The sequence below is a fragment of the Macaca mulatta genome, chromosome 7, assembly GCF_049350105.2.
Source record: "Macaca mulatta isolate MMU2019108-1 chromosome 7, T2T-MMU8v2.0, whole genome shotgun sequence".
Taxonomy (NCBI): Eukaryota; Metazoa; Chordata; class Mammalia; order Primates; family Cercopithecidae; genus Macaca; species Macaca mulatta.
In genome coordinates this window covers 53,716,698-53,739,622 of record NC_133412.1, presented here as the reverse complement: position 1 = coordinate 53,739,622, position 22,925 = coordinate 53,716,698, and the positions used below count along the sequence as shown (strand labels likewise).

The 22,925-nt window shown below is 58.4% G+C and overlaps 1 protein-coding gene across 1 annotated transcript in view; it reads left to right on the top strand.

Annotated features, from left to right (window-relative positions):
* The window catches only part of CSPG4 (chondroitin sulfate proteoglycan 4), a 40,500-nt gene extending 18,063 nt beyond the window's left edge, over positions 1–22,437 (top strand). The window contains exons 2-10 of the mRNA XM_028851149.2: positions 3,300–3,463; positions 6,408–9,944; positions 11,392–11,874; positions 12,178–12,354; positions 14,047–14,245; positions 14,347–14,481; positions 14,629–14,795; positions 19,173–19,356; positions 19,675–22,437. Of these exons, the coding sequence (XP_028706982.2) occupies positions 3,300–3,463; positions 6,408–9,944; positions 11,392–11,874; positions 12,178–12,354; positions 14,047–14,245; positions 14,347–14,481; positions 14,629–14,795; positions 19,173–19,356; positions 19,675–21,509 (6,881 nt within the window). The 3' untranslated portion in view covers positions 21,510–22,437. The remainder of the gene's footprint in view (positions 1–3,299; positions 3,464–6,407; positions 9,945–11,391; positions 11,875–12,177; positions 12,355–14,046; positions 14,246–14,346; positions 14,482–14,628; positions 14,796–19,172; positions 19,357–19,674) is intronic.
* The last annotated feature ends 488 nt before the right edge of the window (positions 22,438–22,925 follow it).

Below are 22,925 nucleotides of genomic sequence, written 5' to 3'. Positions count from 1 at the left end.
AAGTAATGGCAGGCGGGCAGCGAAGGGCAGGACAGGCCCAGGCACAATCATTGCTCTGTCCTGGCAGCTCCCGGCCCACACACGCACACACACACACAAACACACAGCCTTACTCAAACCCAAAGCACACCCCCAGCAGCCACCCACATGCTTGCGGGCACACACAAATACACATCTATTAATATACAGCCCTGGACGCTCACCGACGCACCTTCCAGAGAGAAGCCCATACACGCAGCACTCTTCCTGCCCCTCCCACGGGCCCCCAGACCTGTGGGGCATCCTGCTCCTCTCATGCCCAAGGCTTGGCACCTCCAGACACCCCATGCTATTAACCTTCTCCACATCCATATGGACAGCAAACTCCTAGACCAGGGAGGGACCCCCAGGACTAATCCCTACAGTCAGGAGGGGGAAGAGGTGGGAGGGATGTGCCCATTTTACAGAATGGTGACACTGAGGCCTGAAGTGGGCCCCTTCTCCTGTCTCAGAGGGCAGCCCATGGAGCTGCTGTAGGTCTGGACGGGTGTTTTGATGAATCGTGGGTCCTCTTGACCCAGGAGAGTCAAGGGCAGGTCCGATCCAGCCTGTGCCGATGTCTCCCCACAACCTCCTCCATTCCCCCCTCCCCCCAGGCAGGCAGCTGAGCCTGGCTTGACCCATTCTACTTTCCCCTCTGCTTTTCTTGCTTCAAGTTAATCAGCGTCTCTGGGGGTGAGAGAGCAGAAACCCTCCTCAACCCCCCCAAGGGGGACCTGTGTACCCCTGCCAGTCTCTCACTTGGCCTTGCTGCTGTCCTCAGAGACTGCTGCTTCCTCCCTCTCTGTGACTGTACACCACTGTCACCTCCTCCAGGAAGTCCTCTGGATTGACTCCTAGCTTATTACATCTTTATCCTGCACACCCTCTCCATTCAAAGCCCCTCTTCAACTGTCCCCGCCAACCACCTCCAAGACAGGGATTCTGGGTTCTTGCAACTGAAGCCCCTCAGAGAGTGTAAGAGGGGCAGAAAAAGGAAACCAGGAGGTGGAGGGAGTGGCACTGTCAGAGTTTCCAAAGCCCTGGCCAGCAAGGCCTCAGAGGCCTCTGTTGGGATGGGGGGCTGCCTGGCTATGCGCTCCAGCAGCACAAGACAGCCTGTGTGAGCCCCTCCCACTCAGCCCCACAGGAAGCAGCAGGGCCCAGCCCCTCAATGGACCCATTCAGACCCCAGCGCTCTGGAAAGTACCTCTGCTTCCTGCCACCCTCCCACTCTAGCCAAACAGGCTCTACTGTCTTCTGCTGGGAGGGGGCTGCAGGCAGGTGGTTCAGTGGTTAGGGCCAACCATCTAATTCAGTTCCTGTCTGGCCCAGAGCCCTGACATTGACCAAGCCTTGGCTGGTCTACATATGCCTTTAGTGCAAGGGTGGGTAGTGGCAGGGACATGTGCTGGGTAGGTAAATGTTTAGCAATGGGCTTTCTTGGGGAGGGGGAACCCTTATTTACAGTGCTTGCCTCTTTTCCTGGTATAAATATTCTCACTATGGGCAGTATCACCTGGCTCTCAAAATTCCTGAAAATTCAATAGTCGGCTCCTGGCAGCTGCTGTGAGCCGCTCCATCCTGCAGGGCCGTGTGCCCCCACCCCTTGTGCTATGGCCTCCCTCACTTTAGTGTGCTGTCTTTTGCTTTTAGGAATCAATGTCTTTGTAAATAAGGCACCCCGGTAGGTGGCCGCCACCTGCAGTTCCCTGGTCTGCCCTTTGCTGGCACCAAGCTCTGCTGAGCCTGCTGGGCCATCTCTATGCAGATGGTCTGCAGGGGTCACTTGATTCCCTTAGCTTCCCAGACAAGGTGCTGGTGTTGCCAGCAGTACTGGCAGGAGGAGATAACTAGAGGGGATTTAATTCAGCCCAAGGGGTTCTTACAGGCTGCCCTTAGGGCGTACAAGTCTCCAACTCTTCCAATGGCTGAAGCTGCTTTCTCAGGCGGATGGCAGCTGGCTCAGGCTGGCCAGGGACCAGCACATGTGGGGCCGGTGCCGGATCATCCCTATCAAGGCCGTCAGCCTGTGCTTGCTCTCGGGGTTTGAGGGAAACCCAACAGGGATGAATCACCGTTTTTAACCCGTGTTTGTCTGTCCCCCAGCCCTGGACATCTGCAGGCAAAGTCAAAGTTATATTTGGCTCTTATCACCACAAAAGGCATAGACCAGAAATTGTGGCGGCAGGTTGGAAGTCAGGGAGGCTAATTTGGGGAAACTGTCTGGAGGAAGCAGCAATTCAAAAGAGGAGGAGTCCCGGTGTGGGACAGAATGGGCCCTGTATAGGAGCCACTAACCCCAGGCAAGCCCAGGCATGGCCTTCTGCCTGGCGAGGCCCTCTTTGGTCTGCCCAGCACATCCTCAGCCCCTTCCAGCCCCTGTCTTCAGCCTCAGCCTGCGTGGTGGCCTGGGGAAGTTGGGAGCTCAGCTGTTCTCATCCCTGGTTCCTTGGCCATGGTGGAAACAATGGGGCCGGATCTGACTGCTCATCGGGGACTGTGAATAGCTCTCCAGCAGGAAGCAATAGCAGGGTAATGGAGGAAGTGTGGGCCCACTTTGGTTTGACCCTGCACATGGTCTCCATCTGGCCTCAGAGCCTTTGCTCCTTCTCAGACTCAGGCTAATAAGCTCCCGCCCCCACCCTCAATGGCAGGTGGAAGAATGGCCTGAGAGAGAAGCAGGGATAGGTGGGCCATGCTGACACCACTGCCAGATCCCAGCCGTGGCCCCAGCCAACCCATGGAGGCGGGGCATGGCACGGTGGGCACTGCACAGGAGCCCAAGCACAAGGGCACTTAGGAGAAGGAATCTGAGCAGGGATCAGTCTGGACTGGGGGTGATTCTCCAGAAACTCCGTTCCTCGGGGCTGTGACCAGCAAGCCAGGTGATCAGGCCAGTGATGTTTCCCTTTGGGGGGGTAGGGGACCCAGACCCGGGAGGAAGACTCCTCTGGGGCCCAGGGGAAGTGAGTCAGAGCTGGCAAAGGCCTCTGGCTCCAGGAACCTCTAAGGAGGAGACCTGAGTTGCTGGGAATTTCTGGGTCTGACCTCCTGCAAAGTCAAGGTCTGGCTGGACACAAGGTGAGGCTGTGCCTTCTGGTGCCAGGACCAAGAAGATGCTGGGATCCAGGCAGTACTCACAGACAGCACCATATAGCAGAACCATGAGGGTGCGCCAGCATGGACCCCTTTCTTCAACCCACCGGTACCTCTTTGTGGCACCTCACCTCCTCCAGGCAAGCATCTGAGCCTGGACCACAGCTCCCTCTCTCACACAGCTTCCTTCTTCGGTGAGAACCACCTGGAGGTGCCTGTGGCCACAGCTCTGACCGACATAGACCTACAGCTGCAGTTCTCCACGTCCCAGCCCGAAGCCCTCCTTCTCCTGGCAGCAGGCCCAGCTGACCACCTCCTGCTGCAGCTCTACTCTGGACGCCTGCAGGTCAGCGACGTCCCCCTGGGATCCGGGCGGGATTCAGGGTGGGATTCCTTCTCTAGCTTTGAGTGAACCCCAGCTGGCTGTGTGACCTTGTGTAAGTCACTTTTATCTTAGGGTCTCAAGTTCTCCACTGTGGGATGGGCAGCAGCAGCCTAGAAATGGCAAATCCTTCATGAATTGGCTCTGCCCACTGGCTCCCTCCAACCATGTTTCCCACCACAAGCCCTTGCTGGCCCTTTGTGCTCTGACCGCACTGAACTGCTTTCAGTTCCCGGCCATCTTACAGTCGCTTGATGCCAGGCCTTTGGTCACCACACTCCTTCTGCCAGGTGCGTGCCTCACCCATTCCCTGCACATGCCTAACTCCAGCCTCTCCTTAAAGTCTCAGTGTGGACATCCCCTCCTCCTGGGCGAGGCCCCCTCCTGGGTCCCCACGACCCCTGTGCTTCCCTGTGGCACTACACCAATTTCTCTGCAGCACCACTGTCTGTCCACGACAGTAACAGCACCAGTACTGCCTCAGCTTCCTCATTTTTCCATTTCATCCTTCAAGACACCACAAGCTTTGTTAGTGAGGAGTCTTGTGGCTCTTTCTTGAGTCTTTTCCCAAACCATGAAGAGTTAAGAACCCAGGGTCTTATTCCAAATTTGTGCCAGGCTGGGTGCAGTGGCTCATGCCTATAATCCCACCACTTCGGGAGGCCAAGGTGGGAAGATCACTTGAGCCTGGGAGTTCAAGGCTGGCCTGAGCCACACAGTGAGACCCCCCATCTCTATTTTTTTTTTTTTTTTTGAGACAGAGTCTCGCTCTGTCGCCCAGGCTGTAGTGCAGTGGCGTGATCTCCACTCACTGCAAGCTCCACCCCCCAGGTTCACGCCATTCTCCTGCCTCAGCCTCCTGTGTAGCTGGAACTACAGGAACCCGCCACCGCGCCTGGCTAATTTTTTTTGTAGAGATGGGGTTTCACCGTGTTAGCCAGGATGGTCTTGATCTCCTGACCTCGTGATCCACCCGTCTCGGCCTCCCAAAATGCTGGGGTCACAGGCGTGAGCCACTGCACCCGGCCCCATCTCTATTTTTAAAAGAAAAAAAAGGCTGGGCACGGTGGCTCACACCTGTCATCCCAGCACTTTGGGAGGTCAAGGCGGGTGGATCACCTGAGGTCAGGAGTTCAAGACCAGCCTGGCCAACATGGTGAAACCCTGTCTCTACTAAAAATACAAAAAAGGCTGGGCGTACTGGCTCATGCCTGTAATCCCAGCACTTTGGGAGGCCAAGGCAGGCGGATCATGAGATCAGGAGATCGGGACCATCCTGGCTAACACAGTGAAACCCCATCTCTACTAAAAATACAAAAAATTAGCCGGGCGTGGTGGTGGCGCCTATAGTCCCAGCTACTCGGGAGGCTGAGGCAGGAGAATGGTGGGAACCCGGGAGGTGGAGCTTGTAGTGAGCCGAGATCGCGCCACTGCACTCCAGCCTGGGGACAGAGCGAGACTCCGTCTCAAAAAAATAATAATAATAAATAAAAATAAAAAATAAAAATACAAAAAAATTAGCCAGGCATGGTGGCACATGCCTGTAATCCCAGCTACTTGGGAGGTTGAGGCAGGAGAATCACTTGAACCCAGGAGGAGGAGGTTGCAGTGAGCTGAGACTGCACCATTGCACTTCAGCCTGGGCAACAAGAACCAAACTCCATCTCAAAAAAAAAAAGAAAAGAAAAAAAAAATTGGGGGCAGCCATCTCCTTCCACACCCCGTGGGGAGAGGACGAGGGCTTGATCAGTTTGCTGCTTTCATTGCTTCTCATTGCCACAGGGTGTCACTGTTAAACGCTGATGTGGTGCAGGCTGGTGCTGATGACTGTCCAGTTCTGCAAGTACAATGATGCCACACCCCTACAGAGATGCTCCATACCAGGACTCCAAAATTATAGTTCTTAGTGCCCTGATTCTGCAGTTCCCATACTCTGCCACCTCCCATTCTACCATCTGGGAGCACTGTACCAGAGCCATTTCTGCTGTCAGTGTCATGGAGACAGAACTATATCCATCTCTCCCCAAGATCTCCTTCCACCCCAGGTCAGGGAGCTTTTTCTCAGAACATATAGTATTTAAATTTCAATTTAAAAATTAGCCTGTCTCTGAACAGTGAGCCTGGCTGCCTTCAATGACCCCAAGAAACTTTGCCCTGTTGAGGGGGACTGATCAAGGGATTCCCAGTTACCCATTATTCCAGAGTTGAAATCCAGATTCCAAGACAATGTTTCTGGCACCTCTCACTCAAGGAAAGAGGGGAAACATTTTTAAATACAGGTTGGATTTCTAAGACAGCATCTTGCTGTATGTCAGTTCCTTGTGGGCGAGGACCACACCTGATTCACATCAGGGTCCCCAGAGCCCATCCAGGCCTGGCCCAGGGTTCTTTTTGGTGAGTGTTTGGAGGATGAGTAAAGAGATGGCAGGATGGCAAGAGGAGTGGCACTAGAGGTCCTTGTCCTAGGTTTTCCACTCTGGGGCCCCAAGTGTGGGGAACCCACTACGCTTTTTTTTGTTTGTTTTTGTTTTTGTTTTTTTGAGACAGAGTTTCACTCTTGCTGCCCAGGCTGGAGTGCAATGGCATGATCTCAGTTCACTGCCCTCTGCCTCCCGAGTTCAAGCAATTCTCCTGCCACAGCCTCCAAAGTAGCTAGGATTACAGGCATGCGCCACCATGCCTGGCTAATTTTGTATTTTTAGTAGCGACAAGGTTTCTCCATGTTGGCCAGGCTGGTCTTGAACTCCCAACCTCAGGTGATTTGCCCACCTTGGCCTCCCAAAGTGCTAGGATTATAGGCGTGAGCCACCACGCCACCACTGCAACCACGCCTGGCTCTATGCTTTTATAAGGGAAATGATGGATTCAAAGTGCTGTCCCCCATCTTCCATTCCCCATCTCTCTTCAGGTCAGACTTGTTCTAGGCCAGGAGGAGCTGAGGCTGCAGACCCCAGCAGAGACGCTGCTGAGTGACTCCGTTCCCCACACTACAGTGCTGACTGTCGTAGAGGGCTGGGCCACATTGTCAGTCGATGGGTTTCTGAACGCTTCCTCTGCAGTCCCAGGAGCCCCCCTCGAGGTTCCCTATGGGCTCTTTGTTGGGGGCACTGGGAGCCTTGGCCTGCCCTACCTGAGGGGAACCAGCCGACCCCTGAGGGGTTGCCTCCATGCAGCCACCCTCAATGGCCGCAGTCTCCTCCGGCCTCTGACCCCTGACGTGCATGAGGGCTGTGCTGAAGAGTTTTCTGCTGGTGATGATGTGGCCCTGGGCTTCTCTGGGCCCCACTCTCTGGCTGCCTTCCCTGCCTGGGGCACTCAGGATGAAGGAACCCTAGAGTTTACACTCACCACACAGAGCCGGCAGGCACCCTTGGCCTTCCAGGCAGGGGGCCGGCGTGGGGACTTTATCTATGTGGACATATTTGAGGGCCACCTGCGGGCCGTGGTGGAGAAGGGCCAGGGTACCGTATTGCTCCACAACAGTGTGCCTGTGGCCGACGGGCAGCCCCATGAGGTCAGTGTCCATATCAATGCTCACCAGCTGGAAGTCTCCGTGGACCAGTACCCCACGCGTACTTCGAACCGAGGAGCCCTCAGCTACCTGGAGCCACGGGGCAGTCTCCTTCTCGGGGGGCTGGATGCAGAGGCCTCTCGTCACCTCCAGGAACACCGCCTGGGCCTGACACCAGAGGCCACCAATGCCTCCCTGCTGGGCTGCATGGAAGACCTCAGTGTCAATGGCCAGAGGCGGGGGCTGCGGGAAGCCTTGCTGACACGCAACATGGTGGCTGGCTGCAGGCTGGAGGAGGAGGAGTATGAGGACGATGCCTATGGCCATTATGAAGCTTTCTCCACCCTGGCCCCCGAGGCTTGGCCTGCCATGGAGCTGCCTGAGCCATGCGTGCCTGAGCCAGGTCTACCTCCTGTCTTTGCCAACTTCACCCAGCTGCTGACTATCAGCCCACTGGTGGTGGCCGAGGGGGGCACAGCCTGGCTTGAGTGGCGGCACTTGCAGCCCACGCTGGACCTGATGGAGGCTGAACTGCGCAAATCCCAGGTGCTGTTCAGTGTGACCCAAGGGGCACGCCATGGCGAGCTCGAGCTGGACATCCCAGGAGCCCAGGCGCGAAAAATGTTCACCCTCCTGGACGTGGTGAACCGCAAGGCCCGCTTCATCCACGATGGCTCTGAGGACACCTCCGACCAGCTGGTGCTGGAAGTGTCAGTGACGGCTCGGGTGCCTATGCCCTCATGCCTGCGGAGGGGCCAAACTTACCTCCTGCCCATCCAGGTCAACCCTGTCAATGACCCTCCCCGCATCATCTTCCCACATGGCAGCCTCATGGTGATTCTGGAACACACACAGAAGCCACTGGGGCCCGAGGTTTTCCAGGCCTATGACCCAGACTCTGCCTGTGAGGGCCTCACCTTCCAGTTCCTTGGCACCCCCTCTGGCCTCCCCGTGCAGCGCCGAGACCAGCCTGGGGAGCCGGCAACCGAGTTCTCCTGCCGGGAGTTGGAGGCCGGCAGCCTAGTCTATGTCCACCACGGTGGCCCTGCACAGGACTTGACATTCCGGGTCAGTGATGGACTACAGGCCAGCCCCCCGGCCACGCTGAAGGTGGTGGCCGTCCGGCCGGCCATACAGATCCACCGCAGCACAGGGCTGCGCCTGGCCCAAGGCTCTGCCATGCCCATCTTGCCCGCCAACCTGTCGGTGGAGACCAATGCCGTGGGGCAGGATGTGAGCGTGCTGTTCCGCGTCACCAGAGCCCTGCAGTTCGGGGAGCTACAGAAGCAGGGGGCAGGTGGGGTGGAGGGTGCTGAGTGGTGGGCTACACAGGCGTTCCATCAGCGGGATGTGGAGCAGGGCCGCGTGAGGTACCTGAGCACCGACCCACAGCACCGCACCGAGGACACCGTGGAGAACCTAGCCCTGGAGGTGCAGGTGGGCCAGGAGATCCTGAGCAATCTGTCCTTCCCAGTGACCATCCAGAGAGCCACCGTGTGGATGCTGCGGCTGGAGCCACTGCACACTCAGAACACCCAGCAGGAGACCCTCACCACAGCCCACCTGGAGGCCAGCCTGGAGGAGGCAGGCCCAAGCCCCCCAGCCTTCCACTATGAGGTGGTTCAGGCTCCCAGGAAAGGCAACCTTCAACTACAGGGCACGAGGCTGTCAGACGGTCAGGGCTTCACCCAGGATGACATACAGGCTGGCCGGGTGACCTATGGGGCCACGGCACGTGCCTCGGAGGCAGTCGAGGACACCTTCCGTTTCCGTGTCACAGCTCCGCCATATTTCTCCCCGCTCTATACCTTCCCCATCCACATTGGTGGTGACCCAGACGCACCCGTCCTCACCAATGTCCTCCTCATGGTGCCCGAGGGTGGTGAGGGTGTCCTCTCTGCTGACCACCTCTTTGTCAAGAGTCTCAATAGTGCCAGCTACCTCTATGAGGTCATGGAGCGGCCCCGCCATGGGAGGTTGGCTTGGCGTGGGACACAGGACAAGACCACTATGGTGACATCCTTCACCAATGAAGACCTGTTGCGTGGCCGGCTGGTCTACCAGCATGATGACTCCGAGACCACAGAAGATGATATCCCATTTGTTGCTACCCGCCAGGGTGAGAGCAGTGGTGACATGGCCTGGGAGGAGGTACGGGGAGTCTTCCGGGTGGCCATCCAACCCGTGAATGACCACGCCCCTGTGCAGACCATCAGCCGCGTCTTCCATGTGGCCCGGGGTGGGCGGCGGCTGCTGACTACAGACGACGTGGCCTTCAGCGATGCTGACTCGGGCTTTGCTGATGCCCAGCTGGTGCTGACCCGCAAGGACCTCCTCTTTGGCAGTATTGTGGCCGTGGATGAGCCCACGCGGCCCATCTACCGCTTCACCCAGGAGGACCTCAGAAAGAGGCGGGTCCTGTTTGTGCACTCAGGGGCCGACCGTGGCTGGATCCAGCTGCAGGTGTCCGATGGGCAACACCAGGCCACTGCGCTGCTGGAGGTGCAGGCCTCGGAGCCCTACCTCCGTGTGGCCAACGGCTCCAGACTTGTGGTCCCTCAAGGAGGCCAGGGCACCATCGACACAGCTGTGTTCCACCTGGACACCAACCTTGACATCCGCAGTGGGGATGAGGTCCACTACCACGTCACAGCCGGCCCTCGGTGGGGACAGGTACTCCGGGCTGGTCAGCCAGCCACAGCCTTCTCCCAGCAGGACCTGCTGGATGGGGCCGTTCTTTATAGCCACAATGGCAGCCTCAGCCCCCGCGACACCCTGGCCTTCTCTGTGGAAGCGGGGCCAGTGCACACAGATGCCACCCTACAAGTGACCGTTGCCCTAGAGGGCCCGCTGGCCCCACTGAAGCTGGTCCGGCACAAGAAGATCTACGTCTTCCAGGGAGAGGCAGCTGAGATCAGAAGGGACCAGCTGGAGGTGAGGAGCTGGAGGTGATGAGCAGGGGTGTGGGCCAGGTAGAGGGCCTCCCGCCCAGCCTCCATGCCAGAGTGTCACAAGTACACATGTGACTTGGGCTGTGACTGTGGTGGCCCCAGGCTACATGTGTGCACGTGCCTCGGATGTGTTTCTGTATATGCTGTGTTTCTAAATTTCTGGGGAGCTTGCTGTACACCCATCCTCCTGGAAGTTGTGTGTGCCTCCAGAGGTCGTGTCCTCTCGTGTCCATGGTGTGGCTGAGCATGCAGATTCCTGGGCCCCACCCAGCCCTACAGAATCTCTGAAGTGGAGCCTGAGATTCTGCATTGCAGTGAGTTCCCTGGGAGGGCATCACGGGCCCTGAGCTTTGGGGATTGCTGACCGTAGAGACAGGCGGCTGCTCCTCAGACCCCCGTGTCCCCCGCTACACTGATCATTTCGGAGACCCTTCTGGTCTGCATGTCTGGAGCTTGGGGCCCATGGCAAACCAGCAGATCTGGCGTCAGGAAGGCCTCGAGGAAGGAGGCAGCGTTTGGGCCGGGCTCTAAGAGCACAGGCCATCAGGAGCAGAGAATGGGGAGTGGTATTCCAGGCAGAAGGAACATTCGGGCAAAGGCATAGAACGGGAATGTGAGTTTGGGCGTGGTTTAGCCTCTCATGGCTGGCCGGTCAGGTGAGGGAGCCCATGTGGCCTTTGGGGCCTGAGCTCTGTAGGGCCTGCGCTGAAGGCGGCTGTGCCTCCAGGAAGGGTGGGGTGAGGCGCCCTCTGATGGTCCTGGGTGGTAATAGCAGGGGTTGGGGAGGACGCTGCCTGCAAACCAGCCACAGGCCTGAACAGATCCTGAGCAGGGGGGCCTGTGTGTGTGTGTGTGTGCACACGTGCATATGTACATGTGTGACTGTGTCAGCATATGATGAACTCGTGTGTCTGTGTCACTGAGTCTGGGGATATGTGATTATGCACCTCCCCGGGGGAGTGCATCTCAAGCTGTGTGACTGACCCCCTGTAACCGTGTGTGGGGTGGGTATTAACATGTGAACAGCAGCCGGGGCAAACCAGTGAAACTCCATCTCTACACAAAAAATTTAAAAATTAGCCGGGCATGGTGGCACGTGCCTGTGGTCACAGCTACTTGGGAGGCTGAGGTGGGAGGATCCCTTGAGCCTGGGAGGTTGAGGCTGCAGAGAGCCGTGATTGTACCACTGCACTCCATCCAGCCTGGGTGACAGAGTGAGACTGTCAAAAAACAAAAAATGTGACCAGCTGCATGTCTAGCTGCTGTGTGTGTGAACCCACATGTGTGTTTGTCTGTCTAAATGAGGAGCAGTGGTATCTGGAGGAATAAGTGAGGCAAGATCAAGCCTGTTCTGGCTGCTTAGGGCCACAGTGGACCCCTGTGAGACCCCCTCTGTGGCCCCGTGAGTCCTCATGACCTCTGTTAACCAGGCAGCCCAGGAGGGAGTGCCGCCGGCAGACATCGTATTCTCAGTGAAGAAGCCACCGAGTGCTGGCTACCTGGTGATGGTGTCTCGTGGCGTCTTGGCAGATGAGCCACCCAGCCTGGACCCCGTGCAGAGCTTCTCCCAGGAGGCAGTGGACACGGGCAGAGTCCTGTACCTGCACTCCCGCCCTGAGGCCTGGAGCGATGCCTTCTCACTGGATGTGGCCTCGGGCCTGGGTGCTCCCCTCGAGGGTGTCCGCATGGAGCTGGAGGTGCTGCCCGCTGCCATCCCACTGGATGCGCAAAACTTCAGCGTCCCTGAGGGTGGCAGCCTCACCCTGGCCCCTCCACTGCTCCGTGTCACCGGGCCCTACTTCCCCACTCTCCCGGGCCTCGGTCTGCAGGTGCTGGAGCCACCCCGGCATGGGGCCCTACAGAAAGAGGACGAACCTCAAGCCAGGACCCTCAGCGCCTTCTCCTGGAGAGAGGTATGGCTGTGAGAGAGGCCCAGGGGCTGCAGCCCAGCTCTGGGGGCAGAATGGTGGGAGCCCCAGGTACTCCCAGTGTGGGGGTTATACACAGAGAGGAGATGGGGAGTCGCATTTCAGAAGCACCTGTGCTTTAAATACCATATCTCTTTTCTTCCTCACAACTCCTTGGAGCCAGAACTTATGGTCCCCATTTTCCACCAATGGAAAATGAAGCCCTAAAAGAGTCAGCCTCCTCCTGCACCCAAAGGCAGGACATGAAGGGTGCTGCTGGGGCCTGACTAGCCCTGGGCCTGCCCGTAGGTGGAAGAGCAGCTGATCCGCTACGTGCACGACGGGAGCGAGACACTGACAGACAGTTTTGTCCTGATGGCTAACGCCTCCGAGATGGACCGCCAGAGCCATCCTGTGGCCTTCACTGTCACCGTCCTGCCTGTCAATGACCAACCCCCCGTCCTCACTACAAACACAGGCCTGCAGGTGACAGTATTCCTGGCACCATCCCCCATGTCTGCTTCGAGAAAGAGGCCAGCGTCCCCTACTTCCCAGCACAGAGCTCCCCCTGTCTGAGCCTCAGTTTCCTCCTCTGCAAAATGGGGACGCTGCCGCATGCCTCACGGGGTTGTTGGAAGGAGAGTTGTGAGATTGTGCTGAAACGGAACACAGGTGGGAGGTTTTGTTATTGGACGCTTGCAAGTAAGGTAGGCAGACTTCTGAGCGGCCATGGGTGGCTCTGCTGTTCCTTCTCCTGTGGCTCAGGACCAGAACTCCCGATAGAATCACTTACAAACCCTTAAGGGCAGGCATCAGGGCGGAAGCTCTTGTTTCCCACCTTCACCCAGCAAGTGAAGGCTAGAGCTTGGGTCCCCAAACTCCTGCACAAGGCTGTTCCACACCCAGCAGGACAGTGCAGGGGAGGCCCTGGAGAACTTCATTCAGGCAGAGGTAAGGGCCCCACTCTGCAGGTGGAAGTTGAGGCCCAGACATGGGATGGAACTTCTCCATGGTTGCAAAAGTAGTTCTGGTAGAACAGAAAGGGCATAGCTTTACTAAGCCCACATGGCAGGGCTTTGAATGCCGGCTTCTGGGGTGCGTCCTCCTGGGTCAGCAGGAGCCACTGAAGGTTCCACAAGAGGACTGACTTGGGCTGTCTCTGACATGGGGCACCTGGGGCAGGGGTTGCGGGGGAGGCCTTGGTGGTCTAGGATGTGCCCATAGCGGGCAGCGTGGTGGTGCAGAGGCCACAGAAGAGTGGGACACAGTGCTCTGGAACCACAGGCTGGGACGGCTGTGTGGCAACGTGGCCACCAGGTGGTGCCATCTACCTGTGTTTGCTCCAGAAGCCCAGTGCTAGGGTCCGGCCCTGCAACATTATGGTCCCTCCTGCCAGGGCTGGGCCTGAGGGCTCCTTGGGGCCGGGGCAGGGAGCCCAGGAATGCCAGAAGGCTCTGTTTCCCGGGCATGTGAGTCCCACTGCAGCTCTGCCTGCAAGTAATTGACCCAGCAAGACTGGTACCAGGACCTCAGGAACAGGCGCCTGCTCTGCTTGCAAGTGGGAGACCTGAAAAAGGGTCCCCTTCACCCAACATGACGAGGGCCCGTAACTGCTCTGGAAGCACCTGGGCCCATCGCAGCGCTGATTCTGTGCTGCAGAACATGCCAACCATCAGCCCCCCACTCTCCGCGCCACCCACCCCTCCCTCAGCCGGAGGGAGGGCCCGTTTCTAAAATCACCATTCCCACCTGTGCCCGGCCCTGGCCAAGGCACGGAGGCTCTGAAAGGAGACCCCTGCCCCACCAGTGAGACAGATTAAGGAGCACTGTTGGTCAGCGTTGGGGGTTTCTGGAGGTGAGAACTTGGTGAGGGTAAGAACAGGGGCCTTCCTGGGTAGGGGACACAAGCTGGCCTTGAGGGACATGCAGGACTAGGGCAGATGAAGAGCAAGGAGGCTGGGCCTGGAGGGTGACCTTCCCTGGGGCCTTCCCTGGGGTGACAGGGAAGGTGAACGTGGGGAGGGCCCTTTGTGCAGGGGAGCCAGAGCGGTGCCAGCCTCGATGCCACCTGAGGGCCTGAGACACAGCAGAATTGGAACCCTGGTGGCAGCCCAGAGCCAGGGAGGAAGGGGTGGGTGAGCAGGGCAAGGCAGAACCTTCACAGGCCTGTGTCCCCAGATGTGGGAGGGGGCCACTGCGCCCATCCCTGCGGAGGTTCTGAGGAGCACGGACGGCGACTCTGGGTCCGAGGATCTGGTCTACACCATCGAGCAGCCCAGCAACGGACGGGTAGTGCTGCGGGCGGCGCCGGGCACCGAGGTGCGCAGCTTCACGCAGGCCCAGCTGGATGGCGGACTCGTGCTGTTCTCACACAGAGGTGGGTGCTGAGGGCCGGGCCTCAGGTTCCTGCTGCCCACGGGGTTGCCCTGAGATGGGGAGCCAGCTCGGGCCAGCTGGACCCAATGCCCCTGTCCCCAGGAACCCTGGATGGAGGCTTCCGCTTCGGCCTCTCCGATGGTGAGCACACTTCCTCTGGACACTTCTTCCGAGTGACGGCCCAGAAGCAAGTGCTCCTCTCGCTGGAGGGCAGCCGGACACTGACTGTCTGCCCAGGTGGGTGTGCTGATCGTGGGCATTCCTGGGTGCCAGGAGCTGGGGCAGAGCTGAGGGTGGCACGCCGGGGTCACACTGCCTCTCTGCAGACACAGGCCTGGGCCTGGCTCCCAGTCAAAGTCTGATAGCCCCTTTTGCCTCTGGCAGGGTCCGTGCAGCCACTCAGCAGTCAGACCCTCAGAGCCAGCTCCAGCGCAGGCACCGACCCCCAGCTCCTGCTCTACCGTGTGGTGCGGGGCCCCCAGCTAGGCCGGCTGTTCCATGCCCAGCAGGACAGCACAGGGGAGGCCCTGGTGAACTTCACTCAGGCAGAGGTAAGGGCCCCACTTTGCAGCCACCACTCAGACACCACCAGCCTCAGGTGGATGCGGTGCCATGGACATCACGTGGACATGGGTGCCAGCTCCAGCATCACTGGCAGCAGACGTTCCCGGTCTTGCCATGGTCCAGGCCCTGGTGTCCTGCCCTCCAGGAGCTGCCAGGCTGGCAGGGCAAGTTCATGTTCCATAAGGAGGGAGAAGGATACAGAAAGTTGAGGATACAGGGCCCCAGAGTAGGGCTGGGGTCTTGGGGTATAGCTTCCAGAAGGAAGCTACAGCCAGACCCGAGGGTCTGGAGAGGGAGCACCATGTGGGGGCACTAGTGGCACCCCAGTAGCTGGCGAGGGGCAGTGCTTGGTGGGGGATAGAGTTGGAGGTGAAGTAGCCGCTGGGCCTGTGGGCAGAGGTGTGAGCCTGGGGCTCAGGTCAGGTGCCAGCCAGAGGCAGAGTGGATCCTAGGGGCAGATGAGCTGATGAAAGGCAGCTGAGTCGGCCAAGAGGGTGAAGCCACCGTTCATCCATCCTGGTAGCTTCAGAGACCACTAGGAAGAACTAGAGCTCTCAGCCGTGGGTAGCAGCAGACTCTGTGATAATGTGCCATGGGGGCCAGTCCAGTCATCGCTTAAATGAACACCTCTTCCCGAAGGCAGAACGGGGTTGTTCCATAGCAGGGCAGAACGGGGCAGACTCTTCCAAGGGCCATCCCAGGCAAGCGGCACATGTGGTGCTCCCGCCAGGAGGCTGCAGGGGCATCTGGACCCAGCACATGATCACAGTGAGTTCTGAGTAGGGAGTGGTCTTGTGGGGCGCAAAGCCGACTCTGTCATTCAGGAGCCACGGCACGCGGTACTGCCCCAAGTACCTCCAGAGGGGTCCCCCCGCCAGCCCTCAAAAATGGCAGAGCACACCCCAGCCCCCTTTCCAAGCTCCCTTGCTTGGGCAGGGACCTCCTGAGCCTGGCACTCTCCCTCCTGAGAGGCGCAGATGGTATTCAGCAAGTGCAAAGCCAAGGTTCCCGCCCAGCAAGTGGCTCAGATGGGGAGCCTTTGGGCATCTGGAAGGAGGTGGCTTTGACAGGTGGAATAGTTTCTTGGGCTTCTCACATCAACACCTCCCAGGCCAGGTTCTGTATTTCCCTGGAGCCCCACTCCTGCTATGGCCCCCTCCCCACAATGAGATATTCATCAGGCTGGTGTCTACAGCTGCTGTGTACCCTCGGTTGCTGGGAGCCTTTGTCAAGAATGCCCAGGAATGGGAAGGGCACGGGACCTGGCCATCAGCAACCCTCTCGCACTCTATAGTCCCACGTTACTCAGAGCTTCCCCATGCCCCAGCAATATGAAGGACTAGATTGAATTGGCACCGGGGGCCAGGCTGGCAGTGCCACCCAGGAAAGCGGGGAAGAGGCTATGTGGGCTACCTGGCCCGCTCGGGGAGGAGGGCAGGACTGGGGATTGTCTTGACAGCAGCCCTGTCCCACAACACTGAACTGGGCAGGGAAGGGGTCAGGTGTCCCCATTTTTCAGATAAGGAAACGGAGGCTCTTGGAGGGCAGGGTAACTTTATTTAGAGCACATGGCGAGTAAGAGGCAAAACTTCTGCCTGAGAGTCCAGGATTTCCTTCACCGGAGGACACTGCTTGCTCCCCAGAGCTCAGGACCCTGTGTTTTGTCTCACTCCCACCCACAGAGCTCCTGTATCCAGGCATCAGCTCCCACTCCCACTCCTGGGGGCTCCATTTCCTTCCTGCCTACCATTCAGCCTGGACCAGAAGTTGCCACTGGCAGCTCTTTAGTCCTGGGCCAGATTTGGCCCACAGATGTGTTTATTTGGCCTGCACACAGCAGCTAATACTTTGAAGTTAATTGTCAACATATAACCTTTGGGAAATTAAACAAAAAACTTGATTCCCATTTTCTTAAAAGGCCTGTGTTCCCTCTTACAGTGAAAGCAGAGGAGCAGCCGCTTCCTTTAGAACAGGTGCTAGCCCCTATGTAGATAGCTCGGCTCTTCTTCAGACTGGGCTCAGCTGCCCTTTAGCCCAGGCTCTGCTTCCCTTAGACCAGGCCCTGCCCCACCGCAGACCGGGCCCTGCCCCCACCTCAGACTGGGCCCTGCCTCCCCTTAGGCTGGCCCTGCTTAGCCCGGGCCCTGCTGCCCTTACTCTGGCCCCTGCTTCCCCTTACTCCAGGTTCTGCTCCTAGAGTCTTCACAGGTTAAGACCCTGTTAAGTTTCCATGTTACTATTGTGCAAGTCCTGTTTTTCTCTGAGAAGAAAAATAGTTCCCAGTGTTTCCTAAAAGGGGAAAATAAGGCTGGGCACAGTGGCTTATGGCTGTAATTCCAGCACTTTGGGAGGCCAAGGCGGGTGGATCACAAGGTCAGGAGATCGAGACCATCCTGGCTAACAGGCGAAACCCCATTTCTACTAAAATACAAAAAATAAGCTGGGCATGGTGGCGCGCACCTATAGTCCCAGCTACTCAGGAGGCTGAGGCGGGGGAATTGCTTGAACCCGGGAGGTGGAGGTTGCAGTGAGCCGAGATCACGCCACTACACTCCAACCTGGCAGCAGAGCAAGACTCTGTCTCAAAAAAAAAAGTGGTGGGGAACAAAAGATAGGCCAAAAGAACACATTTTGATTTTAGTGGGAGGAAACCTCTTTTCTTCCTGGAGTGAAGAATATTCTTTGGTGTTGAACTGCAGGCAGCCCCATAGAACAGCAGGTGTGGCTGGACTGGAGGTGAGGGGAGTTGAGGTCACGGGGTGATGTGGTCACAGCCAGGCCTTAGTGGACAGATGGGGAGACACCGCACTATGTGAGCCAAAGAGCCCCATAATCTTCCCTTTCAAAAGGCTCCCTCTGGCTGCTGTGTTAAGAACAAAATGTAATGGGTGGGGGACTGCAGTTGGGACACAGGAAGCTGTTACAATAACCCAGGTGAGAGATGAGGTGGTTTGAGGGAAAGAGAGGATGCAAGGGTGGTTCCAAGGGTTTGGTCTGAGCCCTTGAAAACGGAGCTATGGTCTCTGAAGCGGGATGACTGTAGCAGGTGGGGCCGATCGGGAGTGCAGCTGGGGCAGGTTGAGTTTGAGATGTCCACTAGATATCCGCAGGGGCGGCTGCAAACATGAGTCTGGGGTTCAGGGGAGAGCAGGCTGGGCTGGAGCTACAAATAAGGGGGTCTTCAGCACACCTGGCATTTAAGGCCAGGAAACTGAACAAGGACCCATGGAGAGTGCCTGTAGACAGAAAAGAACCTGGAGACCTGGCCATAAGATGTTGGGGAGAAGAGGAGGAACAGCCAGGAGAATCTGTGAGGCAGGAGGAACCCCAGACTGAAGTATCCCGGAGTCCGTGGCTCTCTTGGAGGAAGGGCTGCTTGGTGGCGTCAGTGCCACTGAGCAGATAAGAGGAGGCTGAGAGCTGACTGCTGGATCCAACAACACGGAGGCCCCTGGTGCCCTTGGCAAAAGGAGATATGGTGATGGGGGAGCAAAATCCTGGGTAGAGAGACCCAAGAATGCCTGGGGGAGAGTGTGAACTATGCTTTTTGAAGTTTTGCTGCAAAGAGAAGCAAAGGGGCAGGGGTGTTGTTGATGGAAAATGTGAAGTCAAGAATAGTTTTCTCTGGCCAGGTGCAGTGCCTCCTGCGTGTAATCCCAGCACTTTGGGAGGCTGAGGCAAGTGGATCACTTGAGCCCAGGAGTTCAAGACCAGCCTGGGCAACACAGTGAGACCCTGTCTCAACAAACAATAACAGAAATTAGCCGGGCATGGTGGCACCTGCCTGCAGTCCCTGCTACTTGGGAAACTGAGGTGGGAGGATTGCTTGAGCCCTGGAGGTCGAGGCTGCAGTGAGCCATGATCACGCCACTGCGGTGTCTCAATAATGGTAATAATAATAATTAAATAGCTTTAATGTAAGTGAGACAAAAGAATAGCATAATTGCATAATGAAGGGAATGATGCATCTGGGGGGAAACTGGCATCATAGGAGAAAGCCAGAAGACAGTAGAAGTGGTGTCTTCAGAAGGCAAGAGGGGATAAGATCCTGTGCACAAGAAGAAGTACTCGCTTTAGAGAGCAGCACAGACAGATCATTGCATTCCCCAGAGGTCAGAGAAATTAGGCGATTTCCCCAGGGTGGCAGAGCTGGGGTTTGAGCCCAGACTCCGGCTCCAGAGCCCAGCTCTGCACTGCATTGCCTGATGTGACCCACTGAGTTAGTGAGGGAGAGAGTGGGTCACACGCACAGACCTGGGCACAGCCAGGAGAGCCCAGAATGGAGCCTGAGGAGACAGAAGTGCTCAGTGTCTGGACAAGCCGGACTGGACCTGCCTCTCACCCCACGATGGTGTCTCCCCTAGGTCTATGCTGGGAATATTCTGTATGAGCATGAGATGCCCACCGAGCCCTTCTGGGAGGCCCATGATACCCTAGAGCTCCAGCTGTCCTCACCACCTGCCCGGGACGTGGCTGCCACCCTTGCTGTGGCTGTGTCTTTTGAGGCTGCCTGTCCCCAGCGCCCCAGCCACCTCTGGAAGAACAAAGGTGAACAGCATGGTGAACTGGCAAGATTGTGGGGAGGGACAATGGGAAGGGCCCAGGAGGAAGGGACACAAGGCCAGGGTCAGCAGCTCCTGTCTCAGCCCCCAGAACCTGGGAAGTCACAGGGAAGGTGAGTGGGGAAGCTTTGGCATCAGAGCGGGGACACAGTCCTTGTCCTCCTGGGAACCCTGAGCCCCACCCTGGAGGACCTGGCTTGAGGGTGTGGGGGAGGCATATCCTTGCCCTGGGGCACCTCCAGCTGAGGGTCCATGGCTCTTCCCTCAGTGGGCTGGACCCTCATAGCCTGTGTCCCACCCCCAGGTCTCTGGGTCCCCGAGGGCCAGCGGGCCAAGATCACCATGGCTGCCCTGGATGCCTCCAACCTCTTGGCCAGCGTTCCATCATCCCAGCGTGTAGAGCATGATGTGCTCTTCCAGGTCACGCAGTTCCCCAGCCGGGGCCAGCTATTGGTGTCTGAGGAGCCCCTCCACGCTGGGCAGCCCCACTTCCTGCAGTCCCAGCTGGCTGCAGGGCAGCTAGTGTATGCCCACGGCGGTGGGGGTACCCAACAGGATGGCTTCCACTTTCGTGCCCACCTCCAGGGGCCAGCAGGGGCCACCGTGGCTGGACCCCAAACCTCAGAGGCTTTTGCCATCACGGTGCGGGATGTAAATGAGCGGCCCCCTCAGCCACAGGCCTCTGTCCCACTCCGGATCACCCGAGGCTCTCGCGCCCCCATCTCCCGGGCCCAGCTGAGCGTCGTGGACCCAGACTCAGCTCCTGGGGAGATTGAGTATGAGGTCCAGCGGGCACCCCACAACGGCTTCCTCAGCCTGGTGGGTGGTGGCCCGGGGCCCGTGACCCACTTCACGCAAGCCGATGTGGATTCGGGGCGGCTGGCCTTCGTGGCCAACGGGAGCAGCGTGGCAGGCGTCTTCCAGCTGAGCATGTCTGATGGGGCCAGCCCACCGCTGCCCATGTCCCTGGCCGTGGACATCCTACCATCCGCCATCGAGGTGCAGCTGCAGGCACCCCTGGAGGTGCCCCAAGCTTTGGGGCGCTCCTCACTGAGCCAGCAGCAGCTCCGGGTGGTTTCAGATAGGGAGGAGCCAGAGGCAGCATACCGCCTCATCCAGGGACCGAAGTACGGGCATCTCCTGGTGGGTGGGCGGCCCGCCTCGGCCTTCAGCCAACTCCAGATAGACCAGGGCGAGGTGGTCTTTGCCTTCACCAACTTCTCCTCCTCTCATGACCACTTCAGAGTCCTGGCACTGGCTAGGGGTGTCAACGCATCAGCCGTAGTGAACATCACTGTGAGGGCTCTGCTGCACGTGTGGGCAGGTGGGCCATGGCCCCAGGGTGCTACCCTGCGCCTGGACCCAACCATCCTAGATGCTGGCGAGCTGGCCAACCGCACAGGCAGTGTGCCCCACTTCCGCCTCCTGGAGGGACCCCGGCATGGCCGCGTGGTCCGTGTGCCCCGAGCCAGGACGGAGCCTGGGGGCAGCCAGCTGGTGGAGCAGTTCACTCAGCAGGACCTTGAGGATGGGAGGCTGGGGCTGGAGGTGGGCAGGCCAGAGGGAAGGGCCCCCAGCCCCACAGGCGACAGTCTCACTCTGGAGCTGTGGGCACAGGGCGTCCCACCTGCTGTGGCCTCCCTGGACTTTGCCACTGAGCCTTACAATGCTGCCCGGCCCTACAGCGTGGCCCTGCTCAGTGTCCCCGAGGCCACCCGGACGGAAGCAGGGAAGCCAGAGAGCAGCACCCCCACAGGCGAGCCAGGCCCCATGGCATCTAGCCCTGTGCCTGCTGTGGCCAAGGGAGGCTTCCTGGGCTTCCTTGAGGCCAACATGTTCAGTGTCATCATCCCCGTGTGCCTGGTCCTTCTGCTCCTGGCGCTCATCTTGCCCCTGCTCTTCTACCTCCGAAAACGCAATAAGACGGGCAAGCATGACGTCCAGGTCCTGACTGCCAAGCCCCGCAATGGTCTGGCTGGTGACACCGAGACCTTTCGCAAGGTGGAGCCAGGCCAGGCCATCCCGCTCACAGCTGTGCCTGGCCAGGGGCCCCCTCCGGGAGGCCAGCCTGACCCAGAGCTGCTGCAGTTCTGCCGGACACCCAACCCTGCCCTTAAGAATGGCCAGTACTGGGTGTGAGGCCTGGCCTGGGCCCAGATGCTGATCGGGCCAGGGACAGGCTTGCCTATGTCCTGGGCCCCATTGCTTCCATGCCCGGGTGCTGTCTGAGTATCCCCAGAGCAAGAGAGACCTGGAGACACCAGGGGTGGAGGGTCCTGGGAGATAGTCCCAGGGGTCCTGGACAGAGTGAATCAAGAGCTGGAACCTCCCTCGGCTCACTCCGAGCCTGAAGAACTGCAGGGGCCACGGTGGAGGCAGGCTTAAGTTCAGTCCTGCCCTGGAGCTGGTTTAGGCTGTCAAAACCAGGGTAACCTCTCACATGGGTCATGATTCTGGGTCCTGGGACTGTGATCTTGGGTAAGTCACGTCTGACCCAGGCTGCTAAGAGGGCAAGGAGAAGAAAGTACCCTGGGGAGGGAAAGGACAGAGGAGGGTATTCCTGGCTTTTCCACTCCAACCCAGGCCACCCTTTGTCTCTGCCCCAGAGTTGAGAGAAAAACTTTCCTCCCTGGTTTTTCACAGAGATGGTATTCCTTGGAGTAGAGGGCAGGAGGAGAGAGCGCCTCCACTCTAGAAGGCATAAGCCAATAGAATAATATAATCAGGGTGCAGGGTGGGTAGGTTGCTCTGGGGATGGGTTTATTTAAGGGAGATTGCGAGGAAGCTATTTAACATGGTGCTGAGCTAGCAAGGACTGATGGAGCCCCTGGGGGTGTGGGATGGAGGAGGGTCTGCAGCCAGTTCATTCCCAGGGCCCCACCTTGATGGGGCAAGGGCTAAGCATGCATGTGTCAGCGGCTTTGGAGCAGGCTAGGCTGGGGCTCATGGAGGGTCTCAGGCCGAGGCCACTGCAGTGCCAGTGCCCCCCTGAGGACAAGGGGGCAGGCAGCTGGGGGCACTTGGCTCCATGGAGCCTGGATAAACAGTGCTTTGGAGGTTCTGGACAGCTGTGTGGTGTTTGTGTCTTAACTGTGCACTGGGCCTTTTTGTCTGCGTCGGCTTGCATACAAAGGGCCCCTGGAGTCGGCCCTCTGGCCTGGCCTCAGCCAGTGGGATAGAGAGGGCCAGGTAGACCTCTGAACTTCCACCTTCTGGGGCCTCCCAGACCTCCTGTGCCCCCACGTGTGTGGGCAGGTGGGCCAGTCTTTGGGTGATGGGACCAAACCCCTTCAGGTTAGTAGGGAAAGGCTAGGTCCTCTACAAAGAGCTTCAAGACAAAAATTAAAATAAATGCTCCCCACCCTAGATTTATTAGCCTGAGTTTTGACCTCCACACCCCTGTTCCTCCCCAGCCACCTCTGAAGGGGTTGCAGCAGCAAAATGAAGGGAGTGGGGGGACTTGGGGATCCCAAGGCTGGGACGTGGTACCAAGGGGGAGGGGGAGGAGAACCACCATAGGTGCCTCCTAGAAACTTTTACAAGGCAGGCTTCTGC